Genomic DNA, 20205 nt, shown 5'->3' on the forward strand with positions numbered 1-20205 from the left:
TTTACTTTTTGGGATCTCTGCTGTTCCTAGCGACTTTATTTGAAAGTGCGGCATTTGTTGCGCGCAAAGCAGCATATACCACCGCGTGCTACCAAACGTTTTAGTAAAAGATTTAAAATGGTTAGATCTCCGCTGACGTCACAAATTCTAAGGGGGCATACCAATGCATTAGCCCCTTAGAATCCGAAAACTGCAAGTTTGAAATTCGATATCTCCGAATTAAAGCATTTTTCGATGTTGTGAGTGCCCAAACCGGTATTTTCAGGCCATGGCCACCAATTTGGCTATCTCAACTCAAATCTAATGTTAAGGTGGGAGGGTCCCTTTAAAAAAGGATTGTAGTAAAATTGTCAATGTGACAATCCATGCAACGATGTGATCATATTATGTGTTCCTAGTCATTCGTGATAGTCTAGTCATTATTGGTCCAATATACAATTGCAAAGCTCTCAGTCTCAGCATTTCTTCCTGTGGATGGCCAGCAGTGACTCAGAGCTTAGAAGTATTAGTTTTCTTCACAGGGCTGGGATAAAAAGTACTGAGGGTAATCTTCCACCAATGAACTCTACTTTGACATGGTATGAGATGTAGGCACAAGTAGGTAGGTGCTCAGTTCCTATAGTCAGTAGTTGTGTATGTTTAGTTGGGTTAGATTAGATCAGATTGTTAGTTTTTTAAATTGCCAAATGTCCATAAAAATGTGACCTGAGCAATGAGCATACCTGAACCTGACTAACCTGACAGCTGACCTAACCTCAATCATCACACATATTTGCAGCCTACCCAAGACCTGCATGGCAGTAGCACCCAGTTATAGGTAGGTACTCACCCTAACTCAATCTTACCTGCTAACCTTCAACTTGCCAAAAGTTAGCTCACATTGCCAAGCTGTGTCCAGGGAAACAGTCAGAAACAGAGGAACTGGCTCATTGGGTGGCTGGTGTGAGTCTGTGCATTTAAAGTGTTTCTTCTCTGAAGCTGCTCTGCACTGCTGTATGTCATGTTAGATGCTCAGAAAATGTGGGAAATGATTACTAAGCTACTTTAGTGCTTTGTTATAATGCTCGAGACATGAACAAGTACAGATCCTGCAGGGTACAGCTATGAGTTAGGTGCTAGGTGAGTAGAGTATGTTATGTGAATGTGCTGTTCCCTGTTTGACCGTAAGTATACAAACAAGCACAGGGTCACAGTTATATTCAATCTCCACATAAACATACAACAAAAACGGCCATATAGCCTAACTCCGAACACACCACAGATTACTTAAGCCTTTGAAGGCACAAAAATGTTTTGATTAACAGGACAGGTTTACAATATATCCTCTGTCCTTGGGGGATCTTGCTGCCAAGTTGAGGTATGATGACTGAATTTCAGGATTGATCAACCTTTTCTTAGCCACTGCTTATATATGAGAAAGACCAAATGCTTGTTTGTTTTGATTTACAGGACATGTATACAATATATCCTCTGTCCTTGGGGGATCTTGCTGCCAAGTTGAGGTACGATGACTGAATTTCAGGATTGATCAACATTTTCTTAGCCACTGCTTATAAACGAGAAAGACCAAATGCTTGTTTGTAAACTGCGTTGAAAATATAATGATGAATGATCCACCTTCAATTCTGACATGAAGGCACAAATGAAATAGTTCCCTCTCCTTTAGGAATACACAAAGCAAAATAAAGCAAATTTTAAAGCAAATTTTAGTGGATGGACAAGAGCAATTAGCATAGCTTTCCCTCAAGTTAACTTCTGGCCAAGGCCATATATAGTCTTCTGGCACTGTTGATGAATTACACTGACGATTATTCGCTTCATATTTTGTAACAAACGCGCTAAAACTGCAATATAACAGCACTATATGCTTCTTGACAAAATGCAATAGTATTAAAAATTTAGCCCTGATGGCATTCATTCTTGGTGGAAACGTAATTACAAAATATTTTGTAGTAACTATTAAATTCCGGCCGAAAACAGTGCACGGTTTAAAAAAGAATCATTCCAATGACGGTCCATTCTTGCGGTCCTGAAATCGCCACTATTTTCGGCCTCTCCAACGCAACTCGTTGTCCAGACGTAAATATGCTTCACATCCGCATCGATCCCCAGGTGGCGCGGTCAGGGTTAGCTGTCTCGTAATACAATGAAAAGTTGCTGGCGATTGAAGTTATGAACATCAGTTTGATATATTTAAGGTAATGAAACAAAAAGTAGCATATGTGTTTGCCTCTTTTTGCTTGAATACACAAAGTTTTCCTCAAACTTCCTTTGTTCTCGCCGACCCCACGCTGGCTCCTGAGCGCGCCTCTGCCGCGGGCCGGCTGCGCGGCGGCGGCGGCGTCGCCTTTCTCGTCCGTGAGTGGTGAGCGGGAGCGTGCGTCCACCAACCAGCCGCCGAGCAGCGCCCAGCCGAGCTGTCCATTCAGGAGTGAGGATTTCGGCGGCCACACCAATCGGAGCTGCATTGCCGCCTTCCTGACTGGTAAGCAACTTTTGATAGGCTCATTAGCTCTTTAGCCGATATAATTTCTGGCGTCATTGGCTGCGCCAGGGCCGCGGCGGCGTGGGAGCTTCGACTCGGCGCAAATCAGCTCGGGGAGCCGTTGGAGCATTTGAAATGGACTTGAAGTGTGGGAAATGAAAAAGGGCGAGCCCAAATGAGCTGGGGCTCTGGTACGGTGGTGAATGCGGACCGTGCATGTTGTTTCTCACTGCTGAGGAGATGTGATTCACAGAGACGAGATTCTTGTGTAAGATTCGAACAAGTTTATGTAATGCGGTGGCTTGTTAGATTAGGTACAGACGTTGAATTATTTGATTGCAAATTGCAATTGATTTTAAGTAACTGTGAATACGATTATGTCATGAGTGCAATGCACGCATCGGTTTTTCCCCATTTTCCCTGAGGGTTTGTGAGTTGTGACTGAGGGTTCAAACAGGGTGTGAGTGTGATATGTTGGAGCGCGTGAGCTGCATGCGAAGCACCGGCATTCAGAAGCCGGGAAAAAGCAGCTGACAATGAAATTGACTTGCAGCCATTTTTGACATCTACAAATTTTCTCAATATACCCAGTGAACAATGTGGCAACAGAAAAAGTATTTTTATGTGATAGAGATTGCCTCATGATTTTAATTGCTGGGCTGTCTCCCATTGCTGGCTGACACGACATGGTAGACAATTTATTCCTCTATAAAAATTATTTAGTTGCAATGGAGACAGAGCAGTGTCTTTTGGTATGCAGATGTTCGCTAAATAGCCTCGAGCTTCCCAGCGCTGCCCCACTCCGTCGCCGTTCAAGGTCATTGGCAGGAGCACAATCTTCAAGGACTGCTATTTTCCGGCTCTTTCCACGGTAAATAGCCCGTGGACTCCCTCGACCCTCATCATCACGTTTCATACCCGGGTGTTTGGGGCGAGGCGAGTCGGCGGCAGCTGCCCGGCGTGCCGGTTACCCACGAGGCACGAGCCGAGTTGTCCGCTCTTTGTTAGCGCTGCAACGGCCCCGGGGAGCGCTCGAATAGGGCTGGATGTGCCGGGGAGAGAGAAGGGACGGGGTCGCTCGAATTCGGACCGAGTTGGAGTGCGTGGTGTGTTATGGTGATAATGATGGTTTGTATTGTCAGTTTGAAAGCAACGGCATTGAGCCCGATTTTCGATGTGGTGTAAACATGCTCCCGTTCAGGCGCGGATACAAGGGGGGGCCATGGGGGCCATGGCCCCCCCCTTGGCCGATTTTTTTTCAAAAATAAAATAAAAAGTTAAAAAGTTAAAAAGCTGAAAAGGGGGCCTCCTGAAAATAAAGTGGCCGAAATCCGATGAGTTTTTTTTAACCTACCCACTTAGTTATTTCTTAGAAGACTAGCTGAGAAGACTTCTTTGTTAGAAGATTGGTAAAGCTTTTCATAACTTGGAGGTCTCTTATACTCACAGAGATGACCACTTTTACAGGGCCTCCTAACCTGCACAGAGGGCCTCCAAGCCTGCACAGATGTTGAGATGTTGCCTGAACAGCTAGATAAGCTCAATAGACGCAGTTTTTTTTGGGGGGGGGCCCAACAAGTGGAAGATGGGGCCTCCAACAGGTGGGATTATGGGGGGGGCCTCCTGGTTTCTAATGGCCCCTCCCTTGGAGATTTTCTGGATCCGCCCCTGCTCCCGTTGACAAATGCCAATTAGATTTTCACGAGAGTGCCTTATTATTTTTGAGCACCAAAAACACCAAACGGCATTCAGTTTATGCTCACGACATTCGCTATCTAGACGTATTGCAGAGCCAAAGTCCCGCAACAAACGCCGGTCGCCGTAAATACAGTCCATGCTTCGCCTGATATAAATACGGGGCTCAAGCACCGACGGCAACCGCCGCTTTCGCAGGACACCGACCGTCGCCGTTCGCCGTAAAGTTACCTATAGTACCTACCTAGTACCTACCTACCACATGTAAAGGGCAGACGTCTGCCCTTTAATGGGAGCGATTTCATGAAACATACGACACAAAAGTTGAAAAGTTCGGACATGTCGCTCTTTTCGAAGGAGTAAAATTGTGTCCGTCCAAGGCACTTTGTCCGAGTAGTTGCACGAATTTCATGCGTTAGCGGATGCAAGGGCCGTTTAGGGACATTTGCCTCTTCCGCAGCGTCGGCAATTTATGAATTTTTCTCTTCTTTTGTCATTATATGTGAAGGAAACCAAAGAATATGAAATGAAGAATATTATAATATAAAGAATATAAATAATATTATATGAAAAGGAAACCAAAGAATCTTGGTTTTAAAGTGTTTAACCCTCGCCCATGTAGGGGGGGAGGGGTTGGTGCAACCCCCCGAGGTTTTTCTTAGCTACACGCCGAACCGTTTCAGATAGCCTGCTCAAATTTTCAGTACCCTATGGGGCATCCTTTGCGCAACTTTTGGTATTTTTTTGTCAAGGTCATGTCAGGTCACGGAGTTATGACGTCATAAAGGGAACAACTTCCGGCCAGATTTACGCTAAATTGGAGATTGCTTCACATTGGTATAAATGCCGACCGACCTGACACACTGATGGGTTGTTTTAGAATCACAACTGGCTGATTTGACATTGGCACAATGTCCGTTGACATTTTGAAGGTTACTAAAGGTCAAGGTAAGGTCAGTGACCTCGGTTGACCTGTAATGACTTCTTGCACTTGTATGTCTTTTCGGGGTATTTTGATGCCCTGAATTCGAATTTGCTATCCATTTCAGGCATCGTCGGTTGTTTCTTGTAGTTCATTTTGGGTCAGGGTCGGGTCAGTGACGTCACACGCACGCCTGACGTGACCCAATGCCCAAATGACCTTGCAGACTTCCGATGCTCCCAACGCATCATTTTTAGAGTTATGACATCGAAATACACACCAAACGATAGAGAATTGATCAAGGATCACGATAGTGAATGAAGGTTTCAAGTCGATATCTCTTACCGTTTTGCCGCAATCGGCGCGGAACTATGAAAAAGTTAGATTTTTCCGAAAATTTGACCTTTGACCGGTCATAAGTAGGTCAAATGTTGACCTAGGACCAAAAAATATACCACCAATCGCGAGATCTCGTTGAGAGTAATCCGTTGGTCTTTTTTGCTAAGCTCTACGACGCTCCGTTTTCAAACGCCAGGGGGGGTCGCACCAACCCCCCCTGCATGGGCGAAGGTGGCAAAACACCGTTTACGGGCGAGGGTTAAGATTTGTTTTGAACGTCTCAGCCGCTCACAAGGAAACGAACTCATAGGTTTTGGGGGACAGCGGCTTGGGATGATTGTAGGTCTTGTTGAGAGAGTATACAGTGTGTCCCATAATTGACCGAACAGTTTGTCAGCGTATCTATAAGATCAGGAAAGAAAACAATTGCAGTTTTTCTTATTATCATCTGATATAGTGAACTAGAGCAGCTTGGAAATAACACATGTAACACGCTAGTTACAAAATTTAACGACAATTGTGGATAAATGCAAGTCAATCCTCGCTTGCGCTTCGGTTGTTTTACGGGTCTCCCGAAACTGGTTGTAAGCTGGGCCGGTTATCATTGGCCTCTTGCTGAAGGATATTTACAGATGAATTCGATTCAATTTATGTCTTAACTGGTCCGAGGCCACTGGCCATGAGACACTCTCTCTAAAAAAAACTCTGGCTGCACCACCGTTGCGTTGTTCTTGTCATCGGAAGTGGAGAACCTCCATGCCGGAACGTGGCGCGACCTTTAGCTTCTAGCATAGGTATTTGGTTTCCGAAACAAACCCGTTCATGGCCATTGGCTTCACAGCGTTTAGTTTTGTAATGTAATGCTAGAATATTAGCACAGTGGTACTCTCTGTCAGCACTCAGCAGTCGTGTTTGGAGTATCACACGAAGGTGAATGATTGCACTGTGGCTCAAAATGTCTCACACTTTGATTTTCGACGGGAGCCTGGCCGTCTCTGCTGTTGGGGCGTTGTCGCTATCTGACTTCCACACACGACTGCTTTTGGCGGTTCAAAGGGTTAATTGGATATTGGATATACGAATACCTTAATTGGATACTCATAAGACCACAAAATGTGTCTCTGTTCATTTTTTTGTTGAATATGATATCATTTTCGCCAACTTGCAGTGATTTGCGCGGCTTTTTCGTTACTATTGGATTATTTTTCATTCCGGAGGCCCAAATCCCAAAATTTTGTCGAAGACCGTGGTGAAAAATGGACTGATGTTTGGATACTAGCCCTATACCGTCGTTTAGCCTAGCTTACATGTGGATCGGTGACGTTTGCTGATCATGTCATGGCAACCACTCGCTTGGCTACTGGTGCAGTGCACGCTCCGTTTTTGCCCTGCCCAGGCTTGTCAACCATGTTATCTCTTGCTCTCTCTGGCTTCGCTCGCTGATACCGGGAGTTCCTAAATAAACAGTCGAATTATTTTTGCCTCTAGTGGCGTCAACTAACAAAACCACAACAACCAAATTGCACGTGATGATAGCACGTGCAATGCCATTTTATTTCATACCAAAATCAATCACTTTCTATCATGCAGCCGTATAGTACAGACATAAAAACAAAAATAGTACATTTCTATTTTGAGACAGAGTCAGGCGCGGATACAAGGGGGGGGGCCATGGGGGCCATGGCCCCCCCCCCTTGGCCGATTTTTTTCAAAAATAAAATAAAAAGTTAAAAAGTTAAAAAGCTGAAAAGGGGGCCTCCTGAAAATAAAGTGGCCGAAATCCGATGAGTTTTTTTTTTAACCTACCCACTTAGTTATTTCTTAGAAGACTAGCTGAGAAGACTTCTTTGTTAGAAGATTGGTAAAGCTTTTCATAACTTGGAGGTCTCTTATACTCACAGAGATGACCACTTTTACAGGGCCTCCTAACCTGCACAGAGGGCCTCCAAGCCTGCACAGATGTTGAGATGTTGCCTGAACAGCTAGATAAGCTCAATAGACGCAGTTTTTTTTTGGGGGGGGGCCCAACAAGTGGGAAGATGGGGCCTCCAACAGGTGGGATTATGGGGGGGGGGGGGGGCCTCCTGGTTTCTAATGGCCCCTCCCTTGGAGATTTTCTGGATCCGCCCCTGGACAGAGTCAATCGTTGCAACACAACGTAAGCTACGCCGACACTTAAAAGGGACCCTAGTGCCATCAAGGACCGTCATTTTAAGTATAGTTGAGAAGTTTTTGGCAAGAGGTAGTGTGGAGAACGTAAAAAGGGTAAATGTGGCCGAAAAAGAACCAAGAGGACGCCTCTAAACGCCCAAAAGGCACGAGAAGCCCTCCAGAGGAGCCCACAAAAGTCGCTCAGACGGCTGGGCCAGGAACTGGGCTGTAGCAAAACCACCGCTCACCGTTTGGCCAGAAACGACGTTCAGCTGTTCCCGTATAAGGTCTCCGTTCACCAAGCACTGTCGAAAGTCGACAAACAGTCACGGCTTCTTTACAGCGGCTGGTTTTTCTAGAAATTGCGAGCAGGACAATGAGTTCCTTCACCGAATCTGGTTCAGCGACGAGGCCCATTTTCATATGGATGGCCGCGTGAACTCCCAGAATTTTCGATTCTGGTCGACGGAGCCACCCGATTTGGTCGCGGAAGCCCCTCTGCACAGTGTGAAGTGCACAGCCTGGTGTGCAATGAGCAGCAGTGGCATCATCGGACCTTTCTGGTTTGAGAACGACGCTGGGGAGTCTGTCACCGTCAACGCTCAGCGCTACCGGCAAGTCCTAGCCAAGTTCTGGACTGCGCTGAACAGGCGGCTGGGTGGAGACAGGCAGCTGTTGGACCAACAATGGTTCCAACAAGACGGAGCCTCGGCGCACACGGCCGTTGCGACTCGAGAATGGCTGCGGAACCGATTCGGTTCGCGGGTTATCCCCCGCAGAGAGGTGCGGACCTGGCCCCCGCACTCTCCGGATCTGACCCCACTTGACTTCTTTCTCTGGGGTCACCTGAAGTCACAGGTCTACAAAAGCAACCCCAGAACCACAGATGACCTCAAGAGGGCCGTGTCGTCCGCGGTACGCCGAGTGCGGCCGGAGATCTGCCGGGCTGCGGTGAATCCGCTCGGCGACGCGCAGAGCTGTGTGTGGAGCGAGAGGGGGCTCATCTGGAACACGTCCTCTGTGGCTGCAAATGAAAAGACAGCAAAAAGAAGATGGTATCACGTGAAATGGCATCGACTATTGTGTACGTTAGAAAGTGATTCGTTTTTGTCATGCCTTCCATGCTGATAATATACAGCTTTTAAATACGACTGTTTATTTAGGAACTCCCGGTATAACTGCGCTTTGCTCACGTCTACCTGCTTGCAGATGAGCTGCTGGATTTTTCCAGCAAGAACCATGCCGAAAGTTCGTTTACAAAGTTCGGAACTGGATTTCATTCACCATGATTGCCTTTTGGTGGCTTAGGCTAAAAACGGGAAGGGACTACTCTTCGCTGACTCAGGATAATAATTGACTCAAGTCGTGACTGGTCACCAAAAGCACACAATCTCCAAGCTCGATACAGTAGCGGCGGAACACCTTCAATTAAGGGGGGGGGGCGGCACTGCCGACATTTGGTCCCATTCTTTCCTTGCAACGCCCATAGGGCTAATGTTAAAATGCCAAAATCAAAGGTGGCACGGTACCCCGGTGCCCTCCCCGTTTCGCCGCCTATGGCTCGATAGGTGAAGGATGTGTTGTAAAATTATGATGCTCTAATCTCATTAGAATCTAGCACAATCGTGCTTTTGGGAATACTACGTGATGGGCGCAAAATGACCTTTGTAGTAGTCGGCGCGCCCTAAAGCCCCAATTAACAAACAAATCGTGCTTTTGAAATGTTCGGTCATTTCTGGGATACCCTGTATATCCTCTCAAGGGGCGTCCAATACCCACCCCGGGGCTCTCTGGCTCCGCCAGTGAACCCATCCGTCGCGTGTTGGCGAATGGTGAATTCACCCCGGTATTTGCTCTCGTAGGTGATCACATTTAAATTTGTTACCTTCGGTCGTGCCAACGCGAACATATTTTTCGGCTCTGCTAACTTAACCCGGCAGGCGGTGGGCCTACCAGCCACCTTCCGCGCGGTGGGGGGGGGGGGCATTTTTTGCCCCCCCCCCGTATCTCCGAAACTACTGGACGGATCCGGAAAATTCAAACATCGTTCGATAGCCCTGTCAAATTTGTCGAAGGAAACAAAATTTCATTGACCTCGGGGTCACCGATGACGTCACAGGTCAGGTCAAAGATAAAATGTTTCACCGTTCACGGGGCTTCTAGGGAAAGCGCTATAACACCGAGTAAAACGCATAAATCAGCGATAAGGCGTCAGTTGTCTAGTACATATGTTGCTATTAGAGGTCACTGGTCATACCAGGTCAGGTCACAGGTCAGGTCACCAAAGGTCACCATTACCAAGGGTCACCACATGAGCCCAACTTTACTAAGATTATGCGATGCATGTTTTATGGCCAGTTTTTCATTTCCAACTCAATGGTGTTGGTTATAAGACCATCAGGTACGGTTTAGGTCACTTTCTGGTGGAGTCAGGTCAAGGTCAGGTAAAAAAAGGTCAAATTTCAAAGTTGATATTTTTGCATAAAATGGGTATCGGTTCGATGCAGCTTGTCACGGGGAGTCTAATGGTGGTCTTTGTTTTGCGCTACGAGGTCTAGAATTGCTAAAAATTGAGTTTGAAAATTTGACGTCAGCAATTTTGAACAGTTTTTTCGCTATAACTTGGCCAAAAAAAGATATCGATCTCAAATTTGGTATGTAGATAGAAGGCGGTAGGGACTATCACATATATTCCGGTTTTTTCGAAATTCAAAAAAAACTTTTTTGATTTTCTGGCTATTATAACCAAAAAATCTATTTTTTGATTTCGGGGGGTCAAAATCCAAAAAATTCGAAAAACCGAAATAGCAGTTTTGTAGCCCTTTTGGTTTCACACCTCTTATGTCTGAAACATTTTTCTGTATCTCTAAAGCTGTAGGCCTGACAGCTCTTCCCGCGAAACCTTTTTTTGGGTCGAAAATGGCAAAAATGACGTCACTCTGACGTCATTAGCGGCCAACCTATCATAGCCTTTGGAAAAAATTTTGGTCACCATGTGCGCTAGCTGCTCCCGGGAGGGTACTGAAAGTTTGGTGACGCATGGCGCAGCGGTTCTCGAGATATATTGGAAAAACTAAGGGGGGGGGGGCAAAAAATGCCCCCCCCACCCCCTGGAAGGTTAATACGATGACGCTCATTGTTGTGCAGCCTGAAGCAAACACTTCCTCATGAAAGTTGTTTAGTTTGCTGTCTATTTTTAGAAAAAAAATGACAAATTTTCGTCGATTTCGGGTGCTGAGAGAAGGCATTTCCCCAAATCCCCCTCCACTGGATCCGCCAGTGTTAGTGAGATAGTATAAACAACAAAATAGAAAGTAAAAAATAGCATTTGCTCAGAAATACCCAACATCGAGTTGATATCGGTTTCTTATTGGTTAACCAGAGTTGGTTGGTATTCGATTGACATCAATTCTTCTTCGAAATTTAGGGACTACGTTTTATGTCTTCGGCCTGGCCAGGAGATAGAGCTTTGCAAAACTTAGTGCTACGCACTGACCGAGGTAATTGATGAATGCTACCCGTCATGCCGATGCCGACGGTTTCCGTTCTCGTTTCGTATAACCCTACCTTTGTCCATTTTCTTTAGGAGCACGGGAGGAACTCCTGAAGCCTTGCCGACCGGGCGAAGAGCCTGCTGAGACCCGACTGTTCCCCACCGACCGCACCTGCACACACACCGACCCCCTACCATGGACGGGGACGGCGCGGATTTCATCGGCGACAGCAAGACCTACATGCTGGAGGACTCCGGCGACCCTGGTGAGTGCGCCTGTCCAGTACACTGTGCACTTTGACAACTGTTGGCGAGTGTTGCGTTTGTGCTGTCCATGACGCCATGAGTTAGTATGTGGTGTCAGCTGGAGGCTCGGCCACCTGTGGTCACAAAGTTCCCCGTTGCTGGCGCGTTTGGGAAACGAATACGCATTTGCACACATGTTGTGCTGTCTGGTATTTAATTTGCCCATTTTCAGAGAACCTTAGGGACAGACTGTTGCAGTATGGTCCAACATTGCGTGACTTGACTGCCTCCAATGATTAAAGAATTTACACAACGGTGTTACGTAATATACCGGCTACTGCCTGATCCGTGCCATGAGTACCCTGGCGCCTCATAGACGTGGTCTTATCTTTGACTGATACCGTTCTGATGCTACATAGGCTAGTTGGATTGCAGCATCGTCAAGTGTGCCTTTTTATTCTTTTTACTGAGTGTCTAATGATTACGAGTAAATTCCTCTGGCATGTCGCTGGAGAATGTTATGTGATGTGGCTTGCCGTATTTCGCTCGACGCCATTTGATGTGACGTGACCTGGCGATGTGACATATGGTAACGTCACGTAACGTCACGTTGTGTGATGTCACACTGTTGACGTGGGGTGGCGTTATGTGCTTCAGACAGCGGGGACGGAGGCTCCGGTGGTAACAAATCGGGAGAGCCCAGCAACATTCTGCGCGAGCAGGACCGGTTTCTGCCGATCGCAAACGTGGCGCGCATCATGAAACGCGGCATCCCGCCGAACGGAAAGGTAGGTGGGGGAGGTGGTGGCCGGTGGGGTGGTGGGTGTTTTTAACACGCGCACTGCAGGGGAGGGGGGTGTTTACAACCCCCCCCCTCTGGTTTTTTCGCTGTAACTCAAAAACCAGTGAAGCTACGACTTTGAAACTTTGTATAGCTGTTCATCAAACAATTTTACATCACCTCTGAAAACATTAGTGTTAGGTCATGCAAGGTCAGGTCACCAGGTCACGATAAGTGACCTCACCTCATAAAAAGTTTGACGCTGTGCTACATCCACACCATTTGACTGAATGCTATGAAACTTTGAGAAACATATTAGGAGACCATAAGGAATATTTTGTATATTTCGAAATTTTTATTTCTGTGACCTTAGGTCAGGTCACTTTTTGGGGCCCGGCATGCAATTTCGGACATAACTCGAGAAGTATGGGACATAGAAACGTCATTCTTTCACCATCCCGCTTATTTTATCAAGACGCGTCGATCAAGATGCAACTTGACCTAGTTTGGTCAATGTTTGACCTAACATGACCTCGATCTCAGGTCACCTGAGGTCACCAACGGTTTTTCTTCAATAATTTTTAATTGAATAGAGATAGAGACTCCGTTCGACGTTTATCGTGTTTGTCTCGTCAATGCGGATCGAATGATATGCAACATGACGTATTTCGGTCAGGTCATGACCTTGACCTGAGATCAACTTTTGAACTTGACCTTTCGAGGTCATATTATAAACCATTCGATGCGCCTTGACGAGCAAAGAACGATGGTGTGTGAATTATTTCTCTATCTCTTTGGGAAGAAAAGTTATTGCAGAAAAAGCATTTCCGGAAAATTTGCAATATTGATCTGACATTACATGACCTCTATAGGCTGAACCGTTGACATTAGGTCAAATCTGAGGACAGTTAAGCGAAAGAGCGTTTCAACAGCTATCGAATGCTTTTTTCGCAACTTTCTAGCTCATCTAGTTCCCGAGATAAAGCGGGAAATATGTAGGGATGTCGAGATCGCTAAAAATCGCAACATTTTGAGTTTGGTGACCTCTGCTGACCTCGTTTTTGACCTGAACCAAAAATGATCTTTGTATTTCTTGTAGATCTCATCTCAACCTATCCAACGCCGTTTACCGCTTGTCGCTACGTTGCGCCGTTTTCGAGATCTCAGGGGGGGGGGGTTGTTGTTTTCAACCCCCCCCCCCTGCAGTTCGTGTTCGGCTCAGACCCGCTGCAGTGCGCGTGAAAGCCGACTTCTGTAAGAGGGGAAATGTCGTGTATGATGGCAACGTGACTCATGGTAACGCTATCATCGGATATCGACCACGGATTAAAGGCTGACTTGCACACATCGTTTATCATGCGGAGTGCAATATATGTATGAGTCACTCTGTTGCTGGTCTAGTAAATTACCTATTCTAGAAAATGTTTGATGGAAGTGGCATAAATTGCCAAACCAACGGGTTTATCAACTCTTATTTTGCACAACTCTTCAGCAGGGTTGTGCTCGACTCAAAAAAATTTGCCGACTCGACTCATCATTCAACTACAGAAAGCCCTGACTCAACTCTGACTCAAACAAGGAGCTGATTTTTTCCCGTGACTCGACTCATGACTCAAGCGGCTCAATGGAAATATGAGTCGACTCAAACTTGACTCAACTTTTTTGTTGAGTCAAGTGAGTTGACTCAAAATTGACTCAGATAAAAAAGTTGTTGAGTGGGGGAGGGGGTGAAAAAATCCGGTACCAGGGCCAAGACTAAGTTGTTAAGCGGAGAAAGCTTATATATATATATATATATATATATATATATATATATATATATATATATATATATATATATATATATATATATATATATATATATATCTTACAGACCGTATGAAAACCCAGGCCGTTTGAAAACGGCCTAAAAAAGCCGGCCGTTTGCAAACCGCCTGAAATATCAGGCCGTATGAAAACGGCCTAGGCAGTTTGAAACGGCCTAGACAGTTTGAAAACGGCCTAGTCGGTTTTCAAACGGTCTGGCGAAGTAGGTACAACAGCCTCTGAAAATTGAACTTAAAGGATCCAGGCTGGTCGATGATCAGGTTGCATCCATGTGAATGCTTGCACATTCCATGCCGAATGACTCGTCTACATACGTCGAGCATTTTCTTACTGTGCTGATGCTCGGCCCGGCCGTTTTTCGACAATATTACTAATTATACAAGTTCACAGTCCGCCTGTGTACGGCCATCCAATTGATGGAGCCTGGTGAAGCCACTACTGGTGAGGTCTGGTGAAACGTATCACTACAAGACTCACCGATTATTTTGCGGCATAAAACGCCGGAGCGCGCAATGGACATCAGAGTTCACATCAGTGGCGCGGGAACCGGGGGGGGGGGGGCTAGCGGGGGCTGAGCCCCTCCAACTTTTCGGCTGGGGGGGGGGGGGCTCGTAATGTATTTGAGCCCCCCCCCCCCAGCTGGAGGAATCGAAATCGGAAATCTACCAACATAATTTCATAGGTTCATACATAGGCGCGGGAACCGGGGGAGGGGCAGTGGGGGAAGCTTGCTCCCACAGCTCTAGGGCCGTGGGGGCGGTGCCCCACAACTTTTCATGAGGTCAGGAACCGTTGGGGCAGCTTGTCCTCCCCAAATTAGGGGTTGTGGGTCACAAAGGAAGAAAGCATGTAAGTGAAAAATCCACCTCTTTCACTGGCTCGGCAACTCATTTGGCAGATTAAAACGTTTATTTCAGGTTGCAAAAACGGTAGTTTCTTCACTCAGCTGAGACGGAATACCTGACTCTTTTGCAAATATTTGCGTTTTTTTTTTTTTTTAAAGGCCAAGGTCTGAAAAATAAGTGGCCTAAAACCGGTGAGAAAACTAGATTTGGGGGTACCCTAGGTTGACCTCTTTTATGGTTCAGCCCCCCCCCCCCCAGTCTGGAAGAAGCTCCCGCGCCACTGGTTCACATAAGAGTCGTCACCGCGCCCGGTCGACCGCCGGCGGCTGGCCGGTGGCGTACGCCGGCAATACTTGACCATTGCGGTGGAAGGCGAAACTTTGAAGTCCGGGGGAAGCCCGCGGGTCGACCGGGCGCTATACGGGCCGGGTCTCAGTTCTGCTAATCTCTTCCTGACCAGACCTGCATTCGTCATCGGGAAAATCAGGGAGAATTTTCCGGAACTAGCGAGAATCATCGGGGATCACGAACGGTATCGCGATAACGAGACATGCTGAAGATAGGCGCTCAACAATAATTTTCCGACGGAGAATAACCGATTGGCAATATTTTTCCGGATGCCGAATGCACCTCAGGATTCCATGGTGCCATTGGTGCCATGTAATGTCATGAAACGGTCGTGCTTCAACAAACTCAACATTGTCCAGTTGTAACTTTATGCAGACCAGATTGTTTTTAAAATGCCTAGACCGTTTGCAAACGGCCTGGTGTCTGGAAAGTTGTCATACGGCCTAGACGGTTTGCAAACGGCCTGAAATTTCAGGCGGTTTGCATACAGCCTGGAATTTCAGCCCGTATTCAAACGGCCTGACTTTTCAGTCCGTTTGCATACTGACTGGGCTGTCCAGGCCGTTTGCAAACGGCCTGAATCGGGCCAGGCCGTTTGCAAACGGACTGAGTTTTCATACGGCCTGTAACATATATAGTTTCTAGAAACTTGAGTCAGCTGACTCCTAAATGTTTGACTCAACTCAATGTTAAAAGTTATTTTACTGACTCAACTCTGACTCAACTCAACACCTTAACCCGCGCCGGGCCGGTGCTCTGAGATTCCGGGCCGGGCCGCGGGGGTGTCTGAACCCCCCCCTTCTAACTCGGCTCCTGGGCCACGTAGCGACACGCGGTAAGCGGCAGTCGAAAGAACGTCAAAAATAAGGACGAAAACACTTCGGTCATTTTTTGGGTCAGGTCAAAGGTCAGGTCACCAGAGGTCACCAAAGGTAAAATGTTGACTATTTCAACATTTTGGAAACTGCCAACGGCTATCTCGGGAACCGATAGAGCTACAGCGCCGTAAAAAATCGCATTCGATAGCCCTTTTACAGACCTTTCCGAGTAATGTTCTCGGATTTGACCTCAGGTCAACGGTTTAGCCTCCAGAGGGCAAAAACTCTAAAAATAGTCGTTTTTACGAAAAACGTATTTTCGGCAATAACTTTTCACTCAAAAGAGCTATGACAGTACTTTTGCCAGTATCGTGTTCCTCTCGTCGAGACGCGTCGAATGAACTATAATTTGACCTTGAAAGGTCAACTTGAAAATTTGACCTCAGGTCAAGGTCATGACCTCACCGGAAAGGTCATGTTGCATATCAGTCGATCCGCAACGTCGAGCCGAACACATCTAAGGCGTTTTCAGCGCTCTAGCACGCCTCTATCAGAAGTTATCATCGAAAAACTGTTAGATTCTGTTCGTGACCTGAGATGACCTCGGGGACATACCGAGGGGTCACAGTTGCCATTTTCTGGTTCAGTGTGTCTATTTTACCTACATCCCGATGTTTGAGAGTGTCTAGAATAGCGTTCGTGCAAAACAGACGCTTTTCAATTTTCTCCCATTGACTTATAATGGAGAGGCCGCAAAATTGACCTGACCTTAGGTCACCGATATCAAAATTCCGAGATATACATTTTATAGATAGTGTTGCTCTAATCAATCGCTGAAAGTTTCAAGGCAATCGTTCAGTCGGTGTAGCTATGACGAGCATTCTTATTTTTTTCTGAGGTGAGGTCACTTGGCGTGACCTGGTGACCTGACCTAAGGTGACCTGGATCTGAAATTTTCACAACATGTGCGGAAAAGATGCATGAACAGGTGTGCCAAAAACGGCAGCGCTCCGCGCCGCCGTTTTTGAGATATCTGCGAAAAACCGCAAGGGGGGTGTTCAAACACCCCCCGGCCCGGCGCGGGTTAAAGGGACCCTCCCACCTTCAAAAAAGTTTATGAATTAGCATGAAAGTGATGTCGCTCGGTTCAGAAAGAGCGAAAACGAATATCTACCAAATTTCACCGAAAAATATTCACCGGTTTTCAAGATATTAGACTTTTACTTTTGTTTACTTTTTAGGGATCTCCGCTGTTTCCAGCGACTTTATTTTAGAAGTGCGGCGTTTGCGGCAGATGTTGCGCGCAAATAGCATATACCACCGCGTGCTACAAAACGTTTTAGTCAAACATTAAAACATCGTTAGATATTTGCGCTGACGTCACACATTCAGAGGGGTATTCCTCAGCATTAGCCCCTCTGAATCAAAATGCTGCAATTTTGAAATTCAATATTTCCGATTTAAGGCATTTCTCGATGTTGTGAGTGCCGAAACCGGTAATTGTGAGCCAGGGACCCCATTTTGGCTATCTCAACTCAAATCTAATGTTAAGGTGGGAGGGTCCCTTTAATATACCTGCCCGACTCAACTCTGACTCAACTCAACAGCTCAACATTTTCTCCGAATCGACTCAAATCTGACTCATTTGAGTCAGAGTTGAGTCAAATTTCTGACTCGACTCATTAGTCGAGCACAACCCTGCTCTTGAGACACAAATACAACTGAAAGTATCGATTATTTAGATCATAATCGCGACGCAATGCATCTTTTAACTCGTATTCTCTTCTGCCCTTCGTCAGATCGCCAAGGAGTCCCGGGAGTGTATGCAGGAGTGTGTCTCGGAGTTTGTGAGTTTTGTCACGAGCGAGGCCAGCGACCGGTGTCACCAGGAGAAGCGGAAAACCATCAACGGCGAGGACCTGCTGTTCGCCATGTCCGTGCTCGGCTTCGACAACTACGTCGAACCGCTGAAGCTCTTCCTGCAGAAATACAGAGAGGTGGGTGCTGTAATAATTCGGTAGTTTTCTAGGACTTGGGTTATCTGGAACGGGAGCCAAGACGTTGAAACGGATGTGCGGCCGGTTGAATCGATTTTGTTCTACTGTTCACTTATTCACTGCTCATGTCGATGTCCTCGTCGATAAGCTTACATTCTTGGAAACGTTTTCTGCGAATGTGATTTGATTTGACATTGATATGAGTCTCATAAACTGTGCTAAAGAAACTCTTGTTAAGTAGTTGGAAACAGGTATCGATTCTACTAAGAGCATGTCTTGCTAATGAGATTCACCCCACCTCTGTCTGTTTTCAGTCTATAAAAGGCGACAAGATGCCAGACCAGTTTGATGAAATTGAAGAACCCCAGTTCGGTAAGTGAATGTCTCTTGTGTTCCCACACCCGCTCGGTGACCTCGTATTGGTATGTTGTCCAGCAATGTACCGTTTTCCTCAGTCGCCCGGCCCGAGCCTGCCGGCGTGCTCACTGAACCGTGCTGCGCCGTTCTCCTTCGGCTGTCTTCGTCAAGTTGAAGTAACCTCACATAGTTCTATCCTATAGGTGGTAATAAACGCTTTTAAGCATCCATTTAATCACTTTGAGTTGATCTAAGACTTGCACCGTCCTATTCACTTACATGCAGCTTGGTTTCGGAATCAGTCTGAGTCAGCGTCGTCCCCAATGCAGTTAAACTGTGCAATGTGCAATTGTGCATAACCATTGCACATTGTCATTCTGTCATTCTCTGCGTCCCCTTGCACTCACACTATCTCTGCATTTGCCTCTACAGGCACCAACACCCTGGAGCCACTCAGCGAGGGTTCAGCAGGCGGAGCGACAGGCGGGATGATATACACCGCGTACGGGAATCAACAGTTCTAGAGCCGCCGACAGCGCCACCTGTCCACTGCAATCGCAGCTGTGCTTCTGCCAGCCGCCGCCAGGGTGTGCTGCTTGCCGGTGTGGCCGGCACGGAGACGAACGGACCGAACGAACTATGGTGCGCCGCGTGGTGGGTGCTGTGTCCATTGAAAGGTACCTGCGTTGCTTGTTTGTGAGACTCTCGTGAAGGGTTAGTTTGGCTTTAAAAGCCCGAGTCAGAGCCTGGACAGATTGGTGAGTGGACCGGCCAGCGGGCGACGAGAGCTGAGGACGGTGCAAAGCCGGCAGGACGTTTTTAGCTTAGTGTTTCCGCACACGCATCGCGTTGTTGATGTGCTAGCATGCCATTGTTACCATCCAGGAGGCGGTTTATTACCAAGTGATATTCGGGCGAAATTTTGAGTTCTCAAAGGCGAGGAACTCGTTTTATGATGAAAGAAACGGTCTTCGGTGCTACTCGTATTTTCTTGCAATGCATACCTATCAAACATTCGTTGAAACCAATTCAGAAAAGCGGAGCCCGTCATGCTTGTATGATTGCGTTCTGGAAGGGACATGTATCTTCCATCGGAACCTGTTAATACCTCTGTACATATGTGAATCGTTCTTGTTGGTTGTGTGAATAATTGTATTATTATGTCACATGTGGACACAGGTTTGAGAATGTCGACGAAAACAATTTGGTAAATATTTGACCGTGTTTCAGCGAGCAAAGGTGTTTCTCGATCGACTTGAATCTGAAGATGCTCTTGGATGTATGATGAAGCTCACGTGCGAATGAAACCGAAGATTGATGTTATAACTTATAAATACGAAGTAGGCCGGACGCAATTGTACATAATTTTGTACAAACCTTGCGATAAATTTACGATAGTTTATACGATAGTAAGTTAAAATACGATAAGTTAATACATCGAAAGTCAGAATCAAGCTGGTATTTCATAGGTTTCTCTGTCTAGTATGAGAAAGTACGAGTGGTATGAGTAGAGCCCTGCATTAGGGTTTTGGAGCAGTCAATAACATCATCGCAGCAAATTATATAACTGAAAACTGCGCTCTTTGCAAACCAGTGTGTTCAACTTCTTGCGTGATCAACTCCTGACAGTGCAATTAAACGGCATATCTGTAATTCAAAGGAACTTGTTTTTTCTCTAAGGTGCGTGAGCATGACAGAGTATAATTCGGGCTTTTCGTCCGGGAGTAGCTGCTTATTTTTCGCTTTTTTTTACTCATCGCGAGAAGTCAGTGGCCACTGGCCAGTGCGTTTTATACAAAATGAAGGACACCAAGGGCCTGGATGTGTGTCTCTATATATTTGCTGTGGAAGAATAACATGGCCAGACTGTTTTCTTCAGTGGATCAGTGGATCCAGTGGAC

At 46.4% G+C, this 20205-nt stretch overlaps 1 protein-coding gene across 1 annotated transcript; it reads left to right on the top strand.

Moving 5' to 3' along the window:
* Window positions 1-2087: 2087 nt before the first annotated feature.
* On the top strand, window positions 2088-19537 carry LOC122389562 (nuclear transcription factor Y subunit beta-like). Its single transcript, XM_043381719.1, has 6 exons — window positions 2088-2485; window positions 11179-11351; window positions 11989-12119; window positions 17750-17947; window positions 18262-18319; window positions 18737-19537. The coding sequence occupies exons 2-6, from the start codon at window positions 11282-11284 to the stop codon at window positions 18826-18828; spliced, it is 549 nt and encodes a 182-aa protein (XP_043237654.1). The 5' UTR covers window positions 2088-2485; window positions 11179-11281; the 3' UTR covers window positions 18829-19537.
* Window positions 19538-20205: the final 668 nt, after the last annotated feature.

This window comes from Amphibalanus amphitrite, unplaced genomic scaffold, assembly GCF_019059575.1.
Source record: "Amphibalanus amphitrite isolate SeventyFive unplaced genomic scaffold, NRLGWU_Aamphi_draft 000362F_arrow, whole genome shotgun sequence".
NCBI classification, from domain to species: Eukaryota; Metazoa; Arthropoda; class Thecostraca; order Balanomorpha; family Balanidae; genus Amphibalanus; species Amphibalanus amphitrite.